At 37.0% G+C, this 21,185-nt stretch overlaps 1 protein-coding gene across 3 annotated transcripts in view; it reads right to left on the reverse strand.

The window, feature by feature from the left end:
- Positions 1 to 21,185, reverse strand: part of GOLGB1 (golgin B1) — an 84,814-nt gene that overhangs the window by 17,267 nt on the left and 46,362 nt on the right. For 2 of the 3 annotated variants that reach the window (XM_090277173.1, XM_090277164.1), the window contains 4 exons: positions 19,679 to 19,752; positions 11,923 to 16,742; positions 9,042 to 10,953; positions 2,145 to 2,323 (listed from right to left, as the gene is read on the reverse strand). In XM_090277173.1, the coding sequence (XP_090133299.1) occupies positions 2,145 to 2,323; positions 9,042 to 10,953; positions 11,923 to 16,742; positions 19,679 to 19,752 (6,985 nt within the window). Of the gene's footprint in view, positions 1 to 2,144; positions 2,324 to 3,374; positions 3,422 to 9,041; positions 10,954 to 11,922; positions 16,743 to 19,678; positions 19,753 to 21,185 lie in introns of those variants that run through there. The other variant, XM_090277181.1, reaches the window with a different exon arrangement.

A 21,185-nucleotide genomic window follows, 5' to 3' on the forward strand; every position in this document is an offset into this window, starting at 1 on the left:
AGAAAACAAGTGGGACCCGGACATCCATCTGCAACCATGACAAAGTAATGAAGCATTCCTCCCTGTTCCTGCAGTGGCAGCATCAAAATAAGTCAAGAGGGAGTTCTGGTCTTTGGGCACTATCCAGTGGTAACAAGTTGCTCTCCTCAATCTCCCTTCTGCAGTGTCAGTGGAGACTGAGTGGGTAGCTTGGACTTTTACTATTGTCCAGTAAAGAGGTGAACTTCTCCAGACCCCACAATGGTATCAATAGAGGCCATGTGTGTGAAGCTTAGACTCCTACTCTAACCTAGTAGTAATGAGGCAACCCTCTCCACTAATTGCACTGTTGGTGGAGTAAAAGTGGGGAGCCAGGACTGACACCTCTTCCTGGCAATATCAGGGCACCTCTTCCCTCTAGGGCTATCAATAGAGGCTAATTTGAGAGCCCACTGGACTTTACCCCCATCTGGCAGTAAAGAGGTAGTGTTCCCCTTCCCCTGCTGGTGTGGTATTAGTGGAAGTCCACTGAAACAGAAGATTTAAATAAGACTTTTAGTCTTATAACATAATTTCCAAGATGTTCAGGCTACAACTGAAATCATAATGAGAACCAAGGACGTCACATTCTAAGACCAGGGAAATCACAACTTGATTGACAAAAGAAAATCATCAGATTACAAAGAGATGACACAAATGTTGAACTTACATGACAAAGATTTTAAAGCTGTCATTACAGAAACATTTCAACAAGCAATTACTAACACAATGGAAATAAAAACAGAGAAAGCCTCAGGAAAGAAATGGAATATATAAAGAAGAACTGAATGGAAATTTTAGAACTGCAAGACGTCATATGCAAATAAAAAGCAAACTCGATTGGCTCAATAGCAGAATGGAGATGATAGGTGAAAGATACAGTAAACTTGAAGAGAGAACAATAGAAATTACTGAATCTGAATAAAGAGAAAAATGATCAATAAATTATGTTCATAAAAATTAAAAAGACCTAGTTGAGAAGGATGAAAAGGCAAGCTGCAGACTGGAAAAAATATTTGCAAAGCATGTGTCTGACAAGGAACTTGTATCTACAATATATAAAGAACCCTCAAAACTGCACAGTAAAGAATTAACAACCTAAATATAAAAATGGACAAAACACATGAACAAACATTTCATTAAAAAGGACAAATAACTGTCAGATAAGCACATAAAAATATGTTCAACATTATTAGCCATTATGCAGATTAAAATCACATTACGTATTTATCAATAGCAAATGCTGACAAGAATGCAGTATTTGACATTGAAGCTGGATCACTCATATATTGCTGGTAGGGATATAAAATGGTACAGTCATTCTGGAATATAGTTTTGCAGGCTTTTTAAAAACTAAACATTATACTTAACATACAACCTAGCATTTGCACTCCTGAGCAATTATCTCAGAGATATGAAAACTTACTGTCCATATGAAAACCTACACACAAATGTCCATAGCAGCTTTGTTTTTAATAGCTAACAATTAGAAACAACACTCAAGCCCTTCGACGGGTAAATGGTTAAAAGCAATACATTCATGCAATAGAATTTGTAAAAATAAATAAATTATTGATATACGTGAAAAAGTTGGTGGATCTCAAAGGCATTATGATGCATGACAAAAGCTAATTTCAAAAGGTTACATACATACTGTATGATCCCACTTATAAAGCATTCTCAGAATAACAGAATTATAGAGATAAGAGAATAGATTAGTGGTTGCTAGAGATTAGGGATGAGAGGGTGCAGAGGAGGGGGGGAAGCGTGTGACTATAAACTAGTGGCACAGGAGACATACTTGTGTTGATGGAATGGGTGTATATCTGGGTTGTGGTGGTAGTTACATGAATCTACACATATGGTAAAATTGCAGACACATACTTGAATGAATGTAAAATTGGTGAAATATGAATAAGGTCTTTGAATCATACCAATGTCAATCTCCCGGTTTTAATATTATATTAGAGTTAAGTACAGTAAGATGCGATCATTAGAGGAAACTGGGTGAAGGGTAAATAAGAACTCACTGTACTGTTTTTGCTATTTCCTATATATATGTAATTATTTCATAATAAAAAGTTAAAAAGGAAACTAAAAGAGTCAAAAAGCAGAGATTATCATACCTGAGCTGATGCAGCTCATGTTGCCAGGAGAGGTTTTCCTGCCTGAGTTCTTCTTGCATAATCTGAAATGTTTTTGTCTTCTCTTGATACTCCTGAAGTTGAGCCTTCAGTGGACGTAACTCAGTGATCTCCTGGTTAATCTGCAAGTATTGCTGCTGCAGATTCTTCAATTCCTTCAGCTTTAATCAAAGGGAAAGCAAATGGATGATTCATCACATCTCATTCACCCAGCTATGAGTCATCAGCAGCTTCCTACTAAGTCAGTCAGACACCACCACAGACTCTGAGCAGCACAAATCTCTAAAATTTGAACTACATGCAGCCAGGCTGGTGGGAATTGCCCCACGAAACTGTCATCAAGGCTGCAGCCCCTGACCATTCCTGCAACTTCTACCCCAGCCCCCTGCTCCCAAAGTCCTAAATTGATGCTCAATCTACAACTCTGACATGGAGTAGACATAGGGGACCGACAAGTTCTTTGTGAGTGGTAACTCCCTAGACAAAACATGTAAACATCGACTGATTTTCCATTTAGCCACGTGACCTGGTTAGGCTTCTGAATGTTCTTATACAGAAGTCAACTTTTACTCTAGCTTAGCTGGTGATTACGATATGAAGAAGGCAGCGATGCCCCGGCCCAGTGGTTAAGAACACGTAGGCTTTGGAATAAGTTATCCTACTCACACAGGCTGTGTGAGTATACATATGCACGTTCCTCACACCCTCTAAGCCTTAATTTCCCTCACCTATAAAACAAAGATAATTAAGAGTACCTCTCATAAGATTATAGAAATGAAAAAAATTAATGTGTTACACACATAAAGTTAGTAATGATGGTGATGATGATGGAGGCGGTGATACAATGATGATGGACTTGACTTTAATTAGTGAAACTGCCTAACTACATTCCAGGTATATCTTCAAACTCTTTATCCCCAATACTCATTAAAAGCCTGGTAGTAAGAAAAAGTGGCAGGACATCTGGGCAAAGAGGAGGCCTTGAACCACATCTGTTTCACCCATTCTGGAAACATCACTAAAGCTACAATAAAGGCATTATTTTTTAAAGCATAAAACACAAGAACAGAAAGAACAAGAGAGGGGTCAGCAGCAACAAAATTAATTTTGGAAGCTGAAAAGCAGATGCGTAAGTGGTAAATGACTTAACAGATCTGGGAAAGCCAAATCTTAAGCTGGCAGTAGGGAAAGCCAAGGACCAATAAAACTTACTCTGCACAATCTTCAAAAGGCTCGGGAATTAACAGCGTCAGGTACCTCTGGAAAAGATGGTGATGGGAATAGGGAGGCAGTGGCTGAAATTAGGAGGATTAGATGAAAGCTGCTTAAGAAACAATTGCATCCCTAGGTACCCTCCTCAGTTTCACACGTTTTGTTACCCTGACAAACAGCTAGAGCTTTATTCTCTGGAGAAAGTAAAAGAAGCACCTCTGGACTTTGGAACACCAGGCACAGCTGAAGGTGAGGGTACTGCTCTAAAGCAAGGGTGATCAAATGACATATTCTTTCTGAATGTTGAAGTCTTTCCCCACCTACTCAGCCTGGAGAGTGTTAGAATACAAGACTTTACCTTCCATACAGGCATTGAGAAGTCTTCTCTAGAAAAATGTGACTGGCCCAGGAGGAACTAAAGACATCAACATGGGGACTACCCACAGAAAGCTCAGCATGATCACCCTGCAATGAAACTTGGAGCTGCTAATCCCCATCCACAAGTTTTTGAGACCCTACCCAAAAACATAAATAGTAAACCAAGGATTAACCCTCACTTGAAGAATGGCTAATATTAAGACAGAGATGAAAAGAAACTAGAAGAGTATTTGAAGGAGTATGTAATATACTCTAAGATTTAAGAGAGAATATTGGAAATTAGAAACATTAGAGCAGAAATAAAAATATAAAGAAAAAGTCAATATGAGAAAACAAAAGAACAAAACTATTAGCACTATTCTTGGAGAGGCATGAACATATATCCATGAGACAAGGGGAAAAAAAAGAAATCCTTAGAAATTACAAACACGATGGCAAAAATGAAGACCTCTTTACAGGGTTCAAAAGATGATGGTGAGAAAAGGTTCCCAAAATATAGCAAAAAGAATAGAAAAGGAAAGACAATTATAGAACTAATCCATAATGTCCTACATATAAATAATAGGATTTTCAGAGGGGAAAAAAAAAAAAATGACAACCAAGAAAAAGGATTGGGAGTGGGGATGGTGAAACATAAATTAAATTATTTCCCAAATTTGATTAGTATGAATTCTTAGTTTCAAAGGACTAGACAGAATGATGAGTGAAAAAAGAATATTATTATGATATTTCAGAATACAGGCTAAAAGATTCTATATATTTCCAGAGAGAGAAATGAGAAATGAGAGCTGTGTGTGTGGTAACAGAAAAAGAGAAGGAGAGAGAAACAGCTCACATACAAAGGATCAGGAACCAAGAGCTTTAGACTTGAACCACATGTACGCTAAAAGGCAATAGACCAATGTCTTCACAATTTTGAAGGAAAATTATTTTCAGCCTAGAATCTTATATCCAGCCAAACTATCAATCATGTATGAGAGATCAAAAGACATTTTCTATAAATTTATCTTGCACATATCTTTTCTTAGGAAGCTACTGAATGATTTATTCCATTAAAATGATGGCACAAAACCAAGACAAGAAGGACATGGAATACAAGAAACAGAAGATCTAATAAAGGAGAGAGGTGAAAGGAGATATTCTAGGATGAAAACTGTGTCCTAGGAAGTACAGGGCAACTGATTCATAAAAGAGCAAGACAGAGACTCTAGGGGAATTTTCTTCATGAAGATGAAATTGATAGGAATAAACATCTTGAGAGAAAATGTGAATAAATGTCATTATGTCATGGTTTAAATTACACTGATAAATACAGAGAAAAGATAACTAACTTAACAACAAAAACAGTTATTAACTATAGGAAAAACAAAGATGTTGAAAAAAATAAAGTAACACGTCTCAGCTCTAATTACCATTTAGAGTCATAAAAATATAAACACTGAGTGCTGATTTAAACAAACTTAAAATTAAATTACATCAGGAGAATGGGGAAAGAGTTGTATATTGAAAGTATGTGTATGAACTGTGGAAACAGGATAAATAAAAAGAACTAAACCCTATTAGCATAAAGAAGTCAATACCTAATGCAAAGAATAAAAAGCCAAGATACATATAAGCATATTTAGATACTGAGGAAACACCAAATAAAAAGCTAAAAGCAAATTTCCTTGGGAGAAAGAGAAACAGAGTCAGGGGTGCTACTGTTTGTTTTTCTCATCAAACATTGTAGAATTCAGTGACTTACTAAATATGTGTCTATAACTTTTTTAACCCAAAAACTAAAATAAGAAAATGTTCTTGTTTTATGTTAAAAGGAAAATATATTCTTTACGCAATCCACTCACTCTTCTAGTCCAGATACTCTAAATGTTATCCTTGGAATGGACCAGCTCATCAGAAAATGTAAAACATTTTTTGTAGTAAAACACATTACTAGATTTACTGCAGAGAAGTAAAGGGAGCTTTACAACTTCATAAAGTCCTCTTGTGGAAACAGACAAGAAATTTTTTGCAGGCCTCAATACTTAATAATTATCCTATCTTGAACAAGTAGCATTTCTTTCTTCCCCTTTCCTAAAATATGGCTACTGCAATTCATGCACATGTCCCTATTTCCAATGGCTGCTAGAAAGCTCGGAGCAATTAGTGGCCTGTAGTTCTAACGAAGAGTATGGAACAGTGAGGCATCTCCTTGGAATACTAAACTTACCCCTGGTTTAATCTTTTTCCTTCTAGCCTCATTTTCTCTTCCTTCCCAGTTCTTATATTATCTTGAAAAACTGTTCAAATCTTTATATGCTACCTCAAGTCATTTTCAGAATGAAGTGAGTACAGATAAACAAATATACAGGTACCTCTAGAGATCTACTTTCTACTCTTTAAGCAGGAATTGTGTAAGTGCTTTTTTTGCTTAAGGAAAAGTCCCAAGGAAGTTTAGACATATACACAAATTCCAGAAAGCTTTCAGAGCTGTTTATTGTGCCCTGGTACAATCCTCCGGGCTAACCCCTGCCACGTAGGGTCTCAAACTTTATTTTGGGAAACTTTCCCTTGACTAAGTAAAGAAGAGACCAGTGTAGCCTAATTCCCTTTCAGACCTAAATCAGCTTTCGGGTGGTACTGAGGGAAAGGGAGAGTAGGGTAAGCAGAGGTGATAAACTGCTGCCTAGGCTGAATGTTTAAACTGATAGAGGTGGAAATCTGTTATCTCCCATATTTATTGCACATACGGCCAAATGATTACGAGACTAGAAACTTCAATGCCTATGAGACAGAATTAGAACAAGACGTGGAAAGGAAGTCATGGACAGATAATAGTACATTCAGAAAATATGCAGAAGGGCCTCAGCAAGTCAGTGCATCATGTATGTTGTATCAACAAGTCACACTGTCAGGCCTTCATGTGATTTATAACCCTGCCTAGGATTTATGATTCTTTCATGGCAGATGTAAAAGCCTCAGTCTCAGTCTCAAAAGTTCTCATAACTCGCCTAACATGATAGTTTTACAAAATGGAGAAAATAAGTGTTTACCGTTACAACCACAAATATGGGAATGACCACCACTTGCTGACTATCTACCACATAATTAATTAATTACCCCTATGCTAAAGTCCATGGAAATATAAGCAAGTATAAGACATGAGACTTATCACTACGACTTTGTGAATTAGGAAAATAAAAAATAAGTGTACAGAAATTAAACACACATAGACACGCATTATGGGACAAATGAAAAAAAAAGTACTAGGGAAGTACAAACAGAAGGTAATAGACAATCAAGTGATCTAGAAATGTAACCAAAGAGGACTTGAGCTCTGGGGTACTTTTAAAGAGTGGGCAATATTTTCCCCAAAAAAGGAAAATTGAGAGGGCATTTTAGTTGAAAGGATGATAGTATGGGTAAGTAGGAAGTACTAGATATGATTACTACACAATGAGATCAATTTGGCTGAATAAAGAGTGTAAGTAGGGAAGAAGTAAAAGGTAAGACTGAGAAGAAAAGTAAGGACAAATTATAGGGTCTTAAATGCCAGACTAAGAGGTTTGAATCATAAGCCTGATCTAGAGATAGCACAACTTTAAAAGGTTTTTGAGTAGTGCAGTAATATTAAAGTGGTTTCAGAAAGATTTATTCAGCAGTGGTATATACAATATACCAGTTTAAGGGTAAGGTTTTCAGGACTTATCCTAACTTGTTGATGGTGGAAAGGAAAGAAAGGAATATTTGAGTCACATTGTACATAAAGAAAAGACAACCCTGACCAGTATGGCTCCTTTGGCTGGGTGTTGTTCTGCAAAGTGAAAGGTCACTGGTTTGATCCCTGGTCAAGGCACATGCCTGGGCTGAGGGTTCGGTCCCAGTCGGAACATGTACAAGAGGCAAATGATCGATGTTTTATCTCTCGCACCAATGTTTCCCTCCCTCCTTTCCTCCCTCTCTAAAACTAAATATCTTTAAAAAGAATTTTAAAATAATAGACCTTGATGATTAAATGAAATCAAATCATAAAGCCTTAGGAAACAAAAGAATGTTACTGTGAGTTACAGAAACATGGAAATTTTTTAAAAGCTAGCTTGGCTTGTAAATATCCAGCAGATAAAAATGTGGAACTAGGGTTGAGAGACATAAAGTTTAGTCCCTGTGTTTATAATAGATAAGAAGAGTAAAGCAATTCACTGAATGAAACAGTTAATTCAGAATCTATTCTAACAGCTTCCAGGAAAAAGATTTTGACTTAGAAGATAATACCTGGGTCCTCTACATTATGGCTTTGAGGTGTATGCTGCCCTGATAAAAAGACCTTTCGCATGCATTCTGAAAGCAATGACAAAAGGTGAAGCTTCTAGGATAAGGTCAGCTGAACTGAAACTGCTTTAAAAATATAAACAAATATATATAAATTGTGTTAATGCCAAAGCCATCACTGAAAGGGTGGGCTTTGTTCAGAGCATAAAAGACAAGACTGTTTATAAATACTGGATATTAAGTGTAGTTTGAATGAACACATTGCCTACAAAGAAAAAGAAAAGTTTGTGTAAGACTTTATAGTTAGGAGGAATGATCTTTTCATTAGGCTAAATCTTAAAAACTAGAATTTTCATATTCTGGACAGAGGTCACTCTTTAAAATGGAAAAATCCAGCCTTTCTGAAGCTTTTACTTCCTATTTAGCCTAAGTACATGGGCTTGATAGAGTTAAGAGACTGTCAATAAAGTGAAGATAGTAATATTATATCGCAAAGTAGAATCCCCCGACAACCTGGCTTGGCTTCTACAGTTCCAGTTTTGCCTCTGAATCTTGATGACCTGGAATCTTCCAGAATAAAATACCTGGATTAAACTACTGGATCTTACTAACAGTAGCAACAGTTAGCATTAGCGATTCTCCTTATCCTTCCTTCTGATTGGAAAAATGTTAGGTATTAAAGGAAAGTGAGTAAAGGGTTCAGTCTGCAATTAAAATGGCTAAATAGTCACGTAAACATAGTATGGCAAATTCTGAAAGCAAATTCTATGTGTGTGTGTATATAAGATATAAAATAGCTCTCCATTAAACAATGGAGAGCTTTATGAAAAGGAAATTTGTAATTTTTAAAAAAATGCTGACAGATTTAAATTTAAATAATATCTTGGTGTTTCTCTAAGACCAAACAGAACCTATGGAATATATAATACTGCCCCTCAGTGTCCATATAATAAGTAAAATAATTTGGTTTTTTTAAGAATTAAAATTTAAAGAAAAATTCAAAAACTCTCAAAGATCAAAAAGAGAAAACTACACACTCACTAGTCGGTCTCTGTCATTTTGGAGGGATGACATAGCTTTTTTTAAACTCTGTACTTCGGCTGGGTTGGTTGCTGGCTGGGCTGCAGACCTCTGCTTCCCTTCCTCTGTCTTGCGGAATTTCTCCAGTTCATTCAGCAGGTGATCTCTCTCATTCTGTAGACTGGCCATAGCCTTGGAAAAGGATTGCACTTGGTTGTAAGAATCTTTTAGTTGTGAGGACAAGTGAAGTAGTTGTTCATCTTTGGATTGAAGCTGTTGGTTAAGTTTCTCAAGGTGAGGAAAGCTGTTACCCTCAGTGGAATTCACTGGAAAGGCAGCTTTAGAAACAAGAACATCTGTCTGTCTGTCTAAGAGGCCCTGATCTTCTTTCAGCTGTGCCAGTTCTTTCAGATTGGCATCATATTTCCTTTTCAGTTCACCAAACTCCTCCTGGGCATGGTCTCTGCTATTTTGTAGAGAACTCATAGACCTTCCAAAAGACTGGATTTGTGCTGTGAGATCTTTATTTTCTTTGGTGACCATGAGTAATTTCTGTTCCATCTCCACCAGATCTCTTGCTAGCTCTGCCACTCTCTCTTCTGCTGTTTCCGTTTCATTTCGCATTATCCCTGCATCATGATGAAGATGCTTTAATTCCTTCTTCATTTTCTCTTCAATTTCACCAACCTTCTTGGCAGCTTCCATCTGAACATGAACCAACTCCTCTTCTAGTTCTGTAATTCTCTTTTCAGAGGAAGAAAGGATAGTACTTAACCTCTGTACCTCTTCTTCTTTTACTTTTAATTGGGCCTGAAATAGTCCTAAAGTGCCTTCTTCTTGCAAGGCTGTCAACTCTCTCTTTAGTTGTGATACAGATCCTTTCAAGCTCTCAAGCTCTTTAGATAAACATTGTTTCTCCTCTTGTAGGGCAATAGAGGACCTCTGCAGATCCTCCTTTGCTTCCTCAGACTCTTTCAGCTTTTCTTCTAATTTAGCATATTCACTTTTCAGCTCCTTATTCTGCTGAAGTTGAGCTTCAAGGAGCTGTTTTTGCTGGCAGTCCTTTCTTGCTATCACTTGGTTCAGGTCTTCTCTATATTGGATCAGTTCTGCATCTAGCTTGGCATTTTCAGAATTAAGATCATCCATATGACTTCTCAAGCGTCGAATTTCTTCCTTAAGCTTATTATTCTCAGCAGCAGCCTCTTGGATGAGTTGATCTTTTTCTAAGATTACAGAGAGATGCCGCTCTTCCAGCTTTTGGTAGTCACCTACTATGCGGTCTCGGTCATCCTGGAGAGAAGACATGGATTTAACAAAGGAATTCAGCTGAGCCCTCTGCTGAATGTTTTCCTTTTTGATGGATCTCAGTGCTTCCATGAGCTGATTGGTTTTGTAAACAGCTTTTTTGTTCTCCTCTTCTAAGGCAACATTCTCTTCTTCCTGGGTCAGCAAGTTTTCCAATTCTTTAATTTCTTTATCATGTTGCTGATGCAGTTCAGCAACAGCTTCTTGGATTGCCTGTTCCTTGGCAGAAATCAGGTTTATAATCTTCTGTTCTTTCATGTTTATTTCTTCATGCAGCTTACTGGTCAGCTGTCTGGAGGCCTCAATATCAGTCTCTAGCTGTTCACAGCTGAACTTATAATTTTGGATATCAGCCTCTTGCTGCTTTATGATCCCTTCCAAATTTTCTTTATTTTCCTTACATTTTTCTAAAGAATTATTTAAATCAGTCCACTGGTCTCTGAGAATCTTAAGTTCTGATCTCAATTTAGCTAATTCATTCTGAGAATTGTGATATAGACGTTGAGTCTCTTCTAGCTGGGACAAAAGTTCCTTGTTTTCCGCCTGTAGAGTGTCACAGACCTTCTGTTGAAGCTGGACCTCTGTCTGGGCCTTAGACTCCCAAGTCTGCCTGTCATGTTCAAGCCTAGAAAAAGAGAAAAAAAGTCATAAATTACAGATTTAAAGGAAAAACTACTTGATGCTTAAGAACATACAGGGGAAGGGTCTAGTTAAGGAATTAGTATAAATGACCCATGGACATGGACAACAGGGTGGGGATTGACAGTGGGGGGTGTGTAGGGGAGAACAATGGGGGGAAAATGGGACAACTATAGAAAAACAATTAAAAAAAGAAACACATACAACATGTACTCATATCTACAAATGAATATTCATAAATGAGGGTGTTCAGCTTTTTAATGAAAAGGTATTAGTTCTACTGAATGCTCTGTACTACTGTATTAAAGGTATATTGCATCTAATGATGCAGATATTTAAATTATAAACTCCGAAGTATTTTAGTGACATGGTTTTGGACACTGTGGAAAATAATACTTTCTATGACTTTGCTTTACTTTGCTCTAGACAAGCTAATGGCGGGTCCCTAAAAAAAAAAATAAAATCTTGGTGTGAGAGACAATAAGCAGGATACTATTACAAGTGGAGGAGTATAAAGTACGGGGGATACTGTTAGTTCTTGAATTTGAAAAGTGATATAAAATTGGAGTTTGAAGAAAATGACTCTAACACACATACGCAGTATAAATTGATGTGTAATACGGGGAAGAAAAAAGAGACTATCACTTAGGAGGCTACGGCAATGATTTGGGAGTACTGTGGTACAAAGCCAGACTAGAGTGGTGGAAATAGAAATGAAAAGAAAGGGAGAAATCTAGGAGATCTCTGAATTAAAAAATAGGAAGAGAAGTAGATGTGAATTTTTCATGTTAATACAGTTGTACCAGAAAGTCATTTGTCAAAAAAAAAAAAAAAAAAGGAAAGAGAGGCACCAGAACATGTCTTTTAGGGGAATTTAAGCCAAAATCAGTCCCATATTAAATAGACTTTCTTTGCCTTCAATTACCTTTGGAAGAGCAAAAAAATATTCTCTTACCTGGAAATGCTGATCTTCAATTCCTCCATATGGATGGACATCTGCCTAAGTTGATCCTTTAGAACACTGCAGTTCTCCTCTTTGAGTCTAATTTCTTCTTCTTTAGTTTGAATAGCATCAGTGAACTTTCTTTCCCATTTCTTGGCTTCATCTATTACCCTGTCTCGATCATCCTGGAGGGAAGACATGCTCTTAGTGAAAGCTGCAAGCTGGGCCACAGTACTATCCAGGTTTTCCTGAAGTTGTTTTACTTCCTTGTCTTTCTTGTCTAAAGTAATCTGAATCTCTCCAAAAATCTCTTCCAAGTGGACTTTTTCTCTACTCAAAGCATCCAGTTTCTCTTGCATATTCTTCTTCTCTTTCAGATGTTTCTCTTCTACCTGCTCCAGTTTTCGCTCAAGATCTTCATCTTTTTGTTTTATTTGGTTTTTAATTGATTCTTTACTTGACTGAAGTTCTTTTTTCAACTTGAGATTGTCTGCTAGGACCCTTGCTGCTTCGCTCTGAGTGTCATCTAGCCGCACCCTGAAGCTAGCCAATTCTGTCTCTGCCTTCCTGCGCTGTTCACTGGCTTGAGCCAAATTTTCTTTGGTTATTTCCAAATCTTTTTGGGACTCAGTTTGAACAAATTCTAGGGCCTTAACAGTTTTCTCCAGAGCACTGATTTTCTCCTGGTACCTGATGCAGTCCTTCTGTAGCTGCTTTACTTCTTGTTGTTTTTCTTTTAACAGTTCCTGAAGTTCCTTTGCATGGCTTTTATTGCTAGGTTCTTTCTGAACACCTTGTATATTCTTCAAATATTCTTTTCGGATTTCTGATTCCACCTGAGTTTTCTCCTTGACTAACTGCTGCTTTTCTTCTTCCAATTCACTCACACACTTTTTAAGGTTCTGCATTTCAGATTCTAGTAGCTCATTTTTTATTTGGGCATCTGTAACATCCTGATAATAATTCCCAATGCTTCCATTAAGTTCTGCTAACTGATTCATAAGCCTCTCTTCCAAATCATCTTTCTCTTCTTCCGCTATCTCCTTGAGCTTGGTAACTCTGGCAAGTTCTTCTTTGATTTGCTGATTTAAAAGGTTTACTTTGGTTACTTCTTCCTGAAGCATTTTTAGTTCACCATCCTTTGCTGATATTTGATTCAGTAAAGCATTTCTGTCATTTTCTAAAGTTTGGCTCAATTCCTTTTCCTTCTGTTTCTCCTCCTCCAATTCAGCAATTCTTTCTTTCAACTGATCAATCTGCTGTAGGTAATTATTAATTTCATCATGTGAGTTGATATTCTCACTTGTCTCAGTGTGGGTACTGGTCTCTGGTAGAATGGATTCTAAGTATTCAGGCCTTGTGCTCATACTCGAAGAGTTTTCCTCACTAGGTTCAGCTGGGACAGACTGTCTTGCCTCTTCAGTGATGTGCATCTGGTTATCATGTTTCCCAGTGGCGTCTGTGCTAGCTTGTTTGGATACATTACCTTCTATCTGATGCTTTAAATCTTGAATCTCTTCACTTAGGGAGTTCTTCTCACTCATTAAAGCCTCGAACTCCTTAGAAAGGGTTTTATACTCTGTTTTGACCCTTTCTAGTTCCTCCTGTATGCTGGCATTGGAAGAAAGAAGTGCTTCCATACAATCTTTAGATGTACCTCTTGCAGGGTGTACCTGTGCTCTCAGTTGGTCATTTTCTTCTTCCAACTCTAGGATTTTTTGCTGTTTAGATTTAGCAAACTTTCTCATTTTTTCTTTCATTTCCTCCATTTCCTTTTGAGCTTCCTGCAACTGCTTTTCCACCTCTTTCTTGTTTGTTTCCGTGCTTCTTAGCTTGCCATATAGTTCTTGCTTTTCTTGCCTCACGGTTTCCACCACATGCTGAATCCTTTCTGCCTCATTACTAACGTTCTCATAGGACTGCAGAAGAGTTTCATATTCTTTTTGTAATTCTTTGTGTTTCTCTTGCCACTCAGTGATTTCTGCAATCTTAGAACATTTCAAAGATTCAATTTCCTTCACTAACTTTTCTTTGTCTTCAGTAAGACCCTCCAAAGCTAATTTCAGACTTTCACAAGAACCATTGAGACTTTGATTTTCCATTAAAGATCTGTCCACTTCTGTAATAAGTTTGTCTCTTTCTTCTTGAAGAAGAGCTAACTTTCCTAAGAATGCATCTTTTTCTTTATTTTGAGTGGAAACTTGGCTTTCCACATCTTCCAGAGACTTAGTGAGATGTTCAATGGTATCTCTGGCCAAAGACAACTTCTCTTGGAGATCTTTGTTTTCTTTTAGTGCTGCTTTTCGGGAAATAAGGGCAGCTTGCAGTTTCCTCTGTATTTGTTGTTTTGCTTTACTTTCTTCAATCTCTTCTGGTTTTTGCTTCATTTCACAAAGTTCCACCTGTAACTGCTTTAGCTTTTCATCGTGTTCTTTGGCTTGCATTTCCAGCTGCGTGTGCAGAGCCTTAATTAAATCCTCTTGCTCTATTATCTCTGTCTGTACTTTAGTTAGGGTTGCTTCTTTCTCATTAAGCTGCCCAGAAAGGTATCTAACTTCACCTTCCTTTTTGCTTATGAGTTTTTGCAATTCATCTAGTTCAGGCTGTAATTCTCTTAAACGTTCTTCTGAACCTTGAATGGGAGAGCCTGGTTTCCATTGGTCAGTGCCTGGGAATTTTGCGTCTACAGACTCCCTTATTTGAATCTGGAGTTGCTTTAACTGATCTCCAATGTTCTCATTTTCTTTGCTTTGTTCATTAAACTGTTCTTGCAAGCGATTATATTTATCTTTCTGTTGCTTTAGCTCCTCCCTAAGATGTCTTTCTTTCTCCTGTGCCTTTTTAAAAGTCACCTTGCAAGTGGTTAACACTTCCTGTAGCTTCTTTTGAACATACTCCTTTTCTTTTTCAAGGCCGAATATCTTTTCTTCCAGTCCTGGTTTCCAGTGTTCTCTACCACCTGCACCAGGTGGGCTGCTCACCACTGTTTCTTTTACAGGTTCTGCTGAGCCTCCATCACCTGCGTCCTTGTTACCTGTGGTTAACTTTTGGATAATTGCTTGGTTTTTGTTGATTTCCGCCTGGAGCAAATCTATTTGGTTTGCCTTCTCTTGAAGATTCTGACTCATTTGTTTGATCACAGCCTGTAACTCTCCTTCAGCTGCTGTCTTTTCTTCCAAATTCTTCCTTAAATGCTCTAGTTGTACTTCTTTCTCAGATATTATCTGTTTTAAAGAAATGTTTATTTCTTGGCCCTTAGAAGTCACACATTTTTCTGAGTCCTCTTTACTTTCTTTCTCAATTTCTCTCCTTTCACTCTCATTGAATGGGACCTCTTTCCTAGATTCATCTTTCACTTTGGCCAATTCCTCTTCCAATCTACTGACTCTCTGTTGAAGTTGCTTTCTGCTAATTAGAGCTGCCTGGAGCTTTTTCTTTCTTTGCTCACTTTCTTCCTTTACAAGGTCTAATTCATGCTGAAGTTTTTCATTACTTATTATCCCTGCTGGGCTTAACTCATCAAAAGTCTGTTTAAGGCCAGAAACAACTTCTTTACCTTCTTCCACTTGCTCTTTTTTTGCCTCTTCAGCTCTGGATAATAAATTCAGCTGTTCTTTAAGAGACTTAATTTCAACCCCAAGAGAAAACTTCTCTTCATTAAGCTGAACCATTTTTTCAGTCATACTAAAGCTGATTTCTGTCACTTGCTGATCCTTCTCCTCGATGGTTTGTTGGAGGGTTTCCACATCTTTCTTTTTCTGTAGTAAGAGTTGATCCATTTTTGCTATTTCAAGTTCCTTCTCTGATAGAGCCTGTGAAAGTTCTTCCATCTTATTTGAGATATCCCTCAGCAGTTCTGTCCCCTCAAGCAATTCCCTTTCCTTTTTCTGCAGCTGGCTTTGCAGGCTTTTAATCAGTGTACTCTGCTCAGAAAACTGAAGCTGTACATCATCCAGTTCACTCTGTAAAACTTCATTTTTCACATCTTTAGATTTGGCTTCTATGCTGAGACTGTGGATCTGTTCAGTAAGCAAATTGTGACGAGCAGTGTGACTTTCATAGTCAAGTCTTCTTTGCCTTTCCGCTTCTGCAAGGTTCACTTCCAGTTGTTGTACCTGAGTCCTCAGTTCTGTTACCACACTAAGTTCCTTCACCTGAGACAGAAGCTGGTCTCTTTCTGCAGATAAAGCAGTGAATGCACTGTTGGTGTCTTCAGCATTTTTCTTAAACTTTTCAATCAACTGAGTTAGGTTGCTGATTTCCTTAACTTTCTCATCTAAAGTTTCCCTATAGGTTTCTTCTGCTTTATGAAAGCTAATCTCAAGCTCCAAAATTTGACTTTTTAGCCTTTCCAATTCATCCTGGTGACACTGACAAATGACTGGTACAGCAGAAGGGGGGTTATCTACATCACACTGTTCTGTTGATTTCAGTTCTATTCCAGTGTCAGTTAAGGATATTTCCTCTGATGTTCTATTTTGCTGTTCAGTGCTCATCTGCTCTTCTTTTTCAATTGCTGGAAGACTGCTCTCTTCATTTGATAATGGGGGTAAATGCTCCCCTGTATCTTCAGGCAATATTTTCACTGTGACTGGAGACATTCCATCACTCTCCATCTGTTTCACTTCTTTCTGGTCAACGACCTCAGGGTCCCCTTCCGCCCTTTTGCCCTGGAGCTGCAACTTAAGAAATGCAATCTCCTCTTGAGCTTCTTTCATTTCCAACAATAAAACTGACAGCTCTTTATGTTTCTGAAAAAATGTGTTCTCTAGGACACTTTCCTCAGCAGAAGAGTTGCTCTTGCTGAGCCTGGTAATATCAACCATGCTGATCTGTTTTTAAAATAGGAAAGAAAGATACAACTTCCATCAAATATTTTACTAGAAACAGCCTAACTAATAAATGGCATTTTTTGCATTTTCTAAAACCTGAAACTTTTAAGCCCAAACTTTCTTCCTACCATAATACCATTAAATACTTTTAAAATTAGTTTTTATTTTCCAAATTGGCCCTTGGAGGGCATCTTCTCACTTCTGCACTGAGGTGAATATTCAGAAGACTGAAGGAAACCTGGAACTTATTATCTAGATATTCCTTACCTGGAAAACTTTATTTCAGATTCAAATACCTACTTGTTTCTCCAAAGAACTACTTAAAAATGAGGGGGAAGCAGGAACTGAATTACATTTTTGTTTCATCCCATACCAAGGAGGAAGTTATGGGATTGCTTTTACTAAACTATCCATTAAAATAAGCCATTAACGGACAAGTATATTATCAACCAAATACAGTAAGTCCTCACTGTGGCAAAACTAAGTATAATGAAACCAATTTTACCATAGACTAATCGATATAAGCAAGAGTTAAATTCCTGAGGCATCTCATCAATGTTATAATGAAACAACTTTGAACAAAATGACAGTATTTGAGGACCTGCTGTAGACTGAGACAAATTACCAGGATCAAATAATCAAAAAGGAGTTTTGCTGGAGCTTAAGTATGAAATTATGGACTTGTTTGACAAAATATTAACCATTATTATTATAAAGATTACTGTGTTAAACTGCTCAATCCATACAAATTACTTCTATAATTGTCTCATAGTAAATTTAATTAGTATTTTATTAAATGAATTTGGGGACAGTGTATACAACAAAATCTACACCTTTGTAAATAACACCTTTTCTTTCCAGAAAAAAGTTTTAATTTGATAAAAGATGGCAAATCATGTAGTGGCCAGGAGTATAAGCTCTGCAGTCAGACTGTCTGAGTATGCATCTTAGTTCTGCCATCTACTGGCAGAAGCTGGCACACAGTAAGTATTCAATGAATATTAGCTATTACCATGGTATCATTCTTAGCCAATGAGTAAGAAAAAATTCATTATTTCAGAATTATTTATTATTTTAAGAAAAGCTATCTCATCAGTTTTCATAAGCATTATTTTTAATCATTTAAAATTCTTTGCTCTCTGTATTATTCGCATTCAGATTTCTAGAAACCAAAACTGAAAACAATATTTGGGACAGGGAAAAAGTTGCTTTATAATTTCATCATGTCTCATTCCTATTTATTCTTCCCTATATTACTTCTGCCAGCAGATTTCAATATAATTAACTCCTTTTTTGCTCTCTCTCTTACCTTAACTATTCTTATTTCCTCTTTCTCAACTATCTGCCATGCTGCTCCCTATGATATATACAGAGTTTAATTAACTTTTTGGCTCCAGTTAAAAAAAAAAAAAAAAGAGAGAGAGAGAGAGAGAGAAAGAAGAAATCAATGTCTTCCCTTAAGGAGAGGGGGGGAGAGAACCAGAGAATTTAGCTCTTTCTAGCCACTCTCATTATTTATTCTCATAATACTATTATGCCTCTCTCAGCTGAGCTTACACTTTCTATGAAAACTTTTCTACTTTCTCTTTTCCCAAGAGATTATCTTATTCGCCCTTCCTTTTGCAATTTATATGCTTTTTAATTTTCTTTTCCATTGTTCCCTATTTGTTCTACCTTCTGATTGTTCTGTTTTATTTCCTTTCTTTTTAAGAGATTACCATCTTTCTTACCTGTTCTTCTTTAAGCTAAATTATCTTGTTCTCACTAGCTGCTACTACTAAGCATATTAAAACATTAAGCATTACCTGGCCAAACAAAATTTATTTTCACTCTGTCAGTATCTATATAATGCTACAATTTTTGAAATTTAGTTCCTTTTGACAATTTTGTGAACATAGCAACAATGGCCCCATTCAATAAAAGCACTGAATATAAGTGTGGTGATTAATTTTATTGCCAACTTGGCTAGGCCACATTTGGTTAAATATTATTCTAGATATTTCTGTGAAGGTATTTTTAGGTGAGATTAACATTTAAATCAGTAGACTTTATTATCCACTATAACGTGGGTGGGACTCTTCCAATCACTTGAAGGCCATGACAACAACAACAACAGCAGCAGCAGCAGCAGCAGCAGCAGCAAGATGGGCCTCCTCCAAAAAGAGGGCATTCTGCCAGCAGATTGTCTTTGGACTTGAACTGCAACTCTTCCTTAGTCTCCAGCCTGCTGGCCTACCCCATAGGTTCTGAATTTGCCAGCCTCCATAATTGTGTGAGGTAATTCCTTAAAATAAATCTCTCTATATATACATTTCCTATTAGTTCTGTTTCTCTGGAGAACTCTGATACAAAAAGTAAACAGTAAGCAGACACTTCTGTTAAAAAGTTACACTATTTCTCAAGCTCATTTATGACTATCACTGACTTCTTCATTGGGAGAACATAACTAAACATAATAGAGCTAACAGTAATCTTATATCAACAGATATTAAGGAACCACACATTACAGTACTTTTCAGGTTTTAAAAAGCACCATTGTCCAAAAATACCCTTTTAAATATGATCCTTAGTGAAACTGCCAATTGATTGGGGTAGAGGGGTGGGGATGATGAACTAGAGATTTTATCTAATCCCTTTGCTGAGGAACCTTCCTGAGGTGGACAAAGAAGTTGAGGTAAATGATAACCCAGTATGAGAAATGGGTTATCAAATCTTTTTTTTTTAATTTGTTCAGAACAATTTTAAAAATCCAAATATTCAGAAACAAATGAAATTATATAGAAACTAATAACCATTACAAGTTTCTTAAGTAGATCTCACTTTCTAAGTAATATAATTCTCTCTCAGCATTATAAAATTGCAGAAATGTTTAGGTTTGAAGGTAAGTCCTCTTGATCTAGTTCACATTCTGGTTATGTTAAGAACACATCACTTACCTCACTGACTTCTCTGTCTGCCTCTCCAATTCTATTCTGAGCTTCCAGAACAGTAATCTGAGAACACAGTTTTTCTGAAAGTTACAAAATAAATATTCTTAAAAGATATAGGTAGAGCATTTACAGAACCAGAGGCATGATTTTGTGTGAGGCTATTTGAGATGCATAAAAAAACAATTAGGAAAGAAACAGACAAAATAGTTTAGGGGAGATAAAAGGCTTATTTTACTAAAGAGAACTGGCAAGAGAAGATATAAGAGACTGCTACTATTAGGTGATAATAATTAACCTGAGTGAATAAATAATGGAGGAGTTAAAGCAGAAGGACACCAGGGCATATAAAAAGACGCAGCTATTTCTGTAGCATAATTTGGGACTTCTAGGGCAATACAGTGGCCTTAATTTATCCATAATTCTGTGTTTGTAATATATATCTTATATTACTGTTGGTCTAATAACATCTTCAATGTTCTTTTACATATGTTCATAAAGGCATCAAATTTTAGCACTAGAAGGGAGCTATCCAATCTCTACAACGACCATAGGAGGACATGAAGAAATGACATGACCTACAGCTATTTCACAGATAGCTGAAATCAAAATCCAGTCATCTGAGTTCTATCCCATGTTCGATTACAATGTGTATATCTAAAAAGGGTAGTAGTACCTTGAAAGATAAGAATATTGAGTATTAATATGCCCCTAAAGAGCTTATATATTTTTTAAGAGAAGCTAAGAAAGATATAGTAAAGAAAAAAAACAACAACAGTATATTGTTTATACTACATCCAAATGTCTCAACATGACCTACGTGGACCCTCATGATTTGACCCCCACTTATTCTACAATCTCTTCCTGTACTGCCCCTTTTATGTTTACTCCCCAAACACTGACCTTCTTTCTGTCTGCAAACACAGAAGGTTATTCATACCTCAGGGTACTCGCATTGCTTTTTCTCCACTTAAAATGTTCAGCCTCTTTGCATGGCTGTCCCTTTTCAGGTTTCAAGTTTTCAGAAAAGCCTATCCTGACTACTCTAATGCTGCTCTCCTCTTCCCACAGGCACAACTGCAGTAACCTGTATGATATTTATACTAATACATATCACTCTCTGAAATTTTCTTTTTTATATACGTGTTTATGTCCTGTCTTCCCTTCTAATATGCTTGGAGCAGTATCCTCAGCAACTAGGTTAGTGCCTGGCACAAAGAAAAGGCACCATAAAAATGTGCTCAATGAATGAACATTCATGAAACAAATGAATTCAACACAGTATACAATATGATCAGACACGTCACAGGATTATTTGAGGAAGGGGTACAGTGGTAGAAAAGTGCAATGGGTGAGTGGAGCAGAACAGGACACGGAAAGCAAAGGTAACCTATGAGACCAGACATGAAAACTAGTACAAAAAGCCTCAAGGGCAGTGATCTCTGCAGGAAAGAACAAGGAGAATGAAACACACGTGACACCTCTAAACCTTAATGAGCTACCTGAAAGTGACAGG

This window comes from Furipterus horrens, unplaced genomic scaffold, assembly GCF_987537825.1.
Source record: "Furipterus horrens unplaced genomic scaffold, mFurHor1.1.pri manual_scaffold_1, whole genome shotgun sequence".
In the NCBI taxonomy this organism is placed as follows: Eukaryota; Metazoa; Chordata; class Mammalia; order Chiroptera; family Furipteridae; genus Furipterus; species Furipterus horrens.